General features: G+C 42.1%; 1 protein-coding gene across 3 annotated transcripts in view; it reads right to left on the minus strand.

The window, feature by feature from the left end:
- Positions 1–3,550, minus strand: part of khdrbs1b (KH domain containing, RNA binding, signal transduction associated 1b) — a 25,245-nt gene extending 21,695 nt beyond the window's left edge. For all 3 annotated transcript variants that reach the window (XR_002894139.2, XM_024139034.1, XM_024139033.1), the window contains exons 1-2: positions 3,211–3,550; positions 681–805 (exon numbers count right to left, since the gene is read on the minus strand). Coding sequence is in view for 2 of the 3 variants with exons in the window: in XM_024139034.1 (XP_023994802.1) it covers positions 681–805; positions 3,211–3,307 (222 nt within the window). In the remaining variant the exon portion in view is untranslated. The remainder of the gene's footprint in view (positions 1–680; positions 806–3,210) is intronic.
- Between the last annotated feature and the right edge of the window lie 447 nt (positions 3,551–3,997).

Below are 3,997 nucleotides of genomic sequence, written 5' to 3' on the forward strand. Positions count from 1 at the left end.
GGGTTAGAAGGATTACTTTATCCTATTCCTTAAAGAGGTGGGGTTTCAGGTGTCTCCGGAAGGTGGTGATTGACTCCGCTGACCTGGCGTCGTGRGGGAGTTTGTTCCACCATTGGGGTGCCAGATCTAGACACGACTAGACATGAACTAACATGAACTAACATGAAGCGACTTTAACGGAAACAATTGTGCCGCAGACCGGTCGAAGGGTTGAGGAGACGCTGTGGTTACTCTAAAGTTTCCGCCAGCCATGTAATCACCATGTAAATACAGAGGTTTAGTACCACTTTAAATAATGAGGGTGGAGGAAATCTATTAAAAACGCTGATCATTGTCCCTCGGGGAGAAACATTTTACTGTGACATGTGTTGCCTCCCTGAAACGCTTAATTACAAGCCCTTAGAGCTGTTGGTTAAGAGCTTGTAAGTAAGCATTTCCCGGTAAGGTCTACACTTGTACTCGGCGCATGTGACAAATAAAGTTTGATTTGGAGTCGCCTAAAGCATGGCTGAGAGCTTGCATACTCCCAGACAGCCATGTAATTCAAGCCCTGCTGCTGAATGGACAGGAGTAGAGAGGTAGAAGGCTTACCCTCGGATACTGTTTGACCCCCCCCCAGTCACCCATGTAATTCAAGCCCTGCTGCTGAATNGACAGGAGTAGAGAGGTAGAAGGCTTACCCTCGGATACTGTTTGACAGGTATGAGCACGCGCTCCTTCAGTTTGATATTCTTGACGGTGAAAAGGTCCAGGTACGCGTCTCCYCCTTCCTTCTTGGGTTCACCTTTCTGGATTCTCTCGATTTCTACAAAGGGAGAATTCAACCGATTCAAAACACGAAATCTTACTATGTTATAACAATGTAGTTTACCGTTAGAAGTCAGACACGTGAAAAGAGCCTTAAGTCATGACAGCGTCTCAGTATGCCACGTGCAAATGTTTACATACCCTACATTACTCATCTCATATGTATATACTGTACTCTATACCATCTACTGCATCTTGCCTATGCCGTTCTGTACCATCACTCATTCATATATCTTTATGTACATATTCTTCATCCCTTTACACTTGTGTGTATAAGGTAGTAGTTGTGGAATTGTTAGGTTAGATTACTCGTTGGTTATTACTGCATTGTCGGAACTAGAAGCACAAGCATTTCGCTACAMTCGCATTAACATCTGCTAACCATGTGTATGTGACTAATAAAATTTGATTTGGACTACACTAACAGCCGGCAGCCAGAGGTTCTCTAGCAGCGGTGTCTTCTCTACTAATCTAAACTTCATTGACCTGCCACACACTGACACACAGGCACTGTACCACTCAAAAGGCACTAGGCATGTGTATTGTTCTATACTCTCCTTTGACCAGCCAGTGACACACTGACAAGTTGCATTGTCCCACTACAGTAGCCTAAAGGCACTCTAGCAGGCTAGCCATATCTAGCAGGCTAGCCATATCTAGCAGGCTAGCCATATCTAGCACTATAAAGAGAAGACGTTTTACAATGGTAATTATTAGCAGTACTGGACAAGAGCTCTATGAGGGACAAAGGCCAGGTGAGATATACAGAAGCTTTTTTTTTGTTGCATTGTGACTCACTGAGACCTAGTGGCAACCCACCTGAAACGTTTTGAGTACACCGTACGTTACGAGACAATAAACCCAGACACTTTTCTAGCAACAATGAACCATCATTCCTAAATACTCAGTCAGTACTCAAAAGGTACTGACTGACAGCCACCAGAGGGTCTTGATAAGGTCATACRGCTAAACAAWCTATAAACCACCTCCACCTAGTGGTAGGTTACGGTACTGTACTAGATTTCCATTCCAGGAGGTCTGTATTATAATGCGGAACACATGGGTGGAAAGGACCGAGGGAAAAAACACATTTCCCCATGTAAAAGTGTGTCAGATCCAGCTGGAACATCAGGCTACACACGTTTCAGCAATGTTAAACCACTCATTGCTGCGCTTCTTTTACAGCCTATCAAAATAGAGCTCAGCTGTAATATTTTACACATTTGACTTCACTGAAAGGGCCTGTTTCCCGGACACAGAGTAACCGTTATTTCCTTGGAGAATCCCCACTGAGCGTGCTATTTAGTCCAGGACTAGGCTTAAAATGTGTTCGTGAAACCAGCCCCCCCCCCAAAAAAAAATAAATAAAATAAACCCACAAATGGTAGCATCTCGAAAATGACCGAATAACTACAACAATCGTTTAGGCAGACAAACTGCTTAATTCTTACACTGCTATCGTCACACAGTTACACTGTATCAAACTGGCCCCGAACCTCGCCGTTGTAAAAAATAATAATTCCCATACCAAACRCATGTATTCCAAATACATTTACAGATGTACGTCAAGTATTAACATATGTTTTGATGCATTTTTTAATGTATTTGCAAATGTAAAATACATTCCAGAAATACATTTCAAATGCTTATTTTTCTCTTCTCTTTATGGTTAAACTTCCATAAATCTGCCCTTGTGCGGTTGTTTGCTAGTCAAAACAAAACGTGCCTGTCTCGCCACACCCACAACTTTTGCTTCAATAGTAGGCTACTCAAAATAAACCACAATTGGTAATATGTGATTTATAAAACGTTTTAAAAGCGACCTACATGCAACTATGAATAGTTTTCCCCCTCTGTGCAATCAYCCACATTGGAAATACAAAGGGTTTCTGGACCACCTGCCGAGGGGACAGAAAAAATTGTATTTTGTGTTTGTTTGCTGTGGGCAACGACCACACAATAAGGGAGTTATCTGCCACACAAAGACACCAGAACGTCCTATCGTTGTCTCTCTCCCTCTGGTTTGAGCGCACAGAAAGACCACTGTGACAATAGAGCGGTTGCAGCTTTGAGCATGCGATAKGGCGAGATTTCGGATAGGTTACCATGTGCGCATGGAAATCCACAAAGCTACATTTCACGGTTTCATTCAACGGGGTTGTTAAACCGTGTCTAGACCGTGTCACCCTGTAAGTGCAGTGGGGTGACGGGTCTTAACACAGACCATGAAAAGAAAGGGTCTACTGTTTGCAGACCCCCGTTAGCAGTCCCGTCTAGCCACGGTGCGTCGTTTTCAAAACGCACGATTTAAAATAAAAAAATGTAAAAACATCTTATCACAATGGCTAAAATATCAATAATTTTGYTCGAGGCAGGACATTTGCAAATAAAATGTGTTTTTACCTGTAGATAAAAGTTTCATAGCGTGCGTAAACGACACATCCATACTGTCCTTCTCAGCGAGAAGCTCGGGGAGATACTTGCTTTCTTGATTCTCCATTTTGAGTTTAAATCAGTTCGTAATACAAAAATGTGCAATTAAAATCAAGCTTTGAGTGGATAGAAAAATTAAATAAACAGAAGGAAAAATGAGTCCAGTTATGTACGCAGGTGTGTAAATGTCCACTTCTTCGCATGTAGAGCTCTCGCTGCTATACCGCACGGCTACTGACGACGGCGGATGAGTGCTCCTGTCGCGGCGCCTTGACTTATGAAAATGGAGAAGGAAGCATGCGTCCGTCGAATAAAGAATACACGGAAGTGAGCTCAGCGCGATGCAGCCAATGATGTATATAAACCATGGATCGCAGAAGCCATGTATTGGCCAATGAGAGGCCTTAAACCCACTGGACGGRCATATTGGCACTCCTCAGAAACACAGTCCCACAGTSCCATAGGAATGAATGGACTTCTACAGTGCTTCATTTCAATGTTTCAAGGACAAAATGACATGTATTTATGTTGTAGTGGGGACAGTAACATTAGTACTTTCGAAAAGATGATACTTTAGGATATTTGTTTAATATATTTTTTGTTTGTATATTTAGCTTACATAGCCTGATATATTTTCAAAGTATGCAATAAGGCGTATGTTTATTTAAAACATTTTATTTAACCTTTATTTAACTAGGACAGTCAGTTATTAAGAACAAATTCTTATTTACAATGACAGCATACCCCGGCCAAACCC

This window comes from Salvelinus sp. IW2-2015, unplaced genomic scaffold, assembly GCF_002910315.2.
Source record: "Salvelinus sp. IW2-2015 unplaced genomic scaffold, ASM291031v2 Un_scaffold1654, whole genome shotgun sequence".
Taxonomy (NCBI): Eukaryota; Metazoa; Chordata; class Actinopteri; order Salmoniformes; family Salmonidae; genus Salvelinus; species Salvelinus sp. IW2-2015.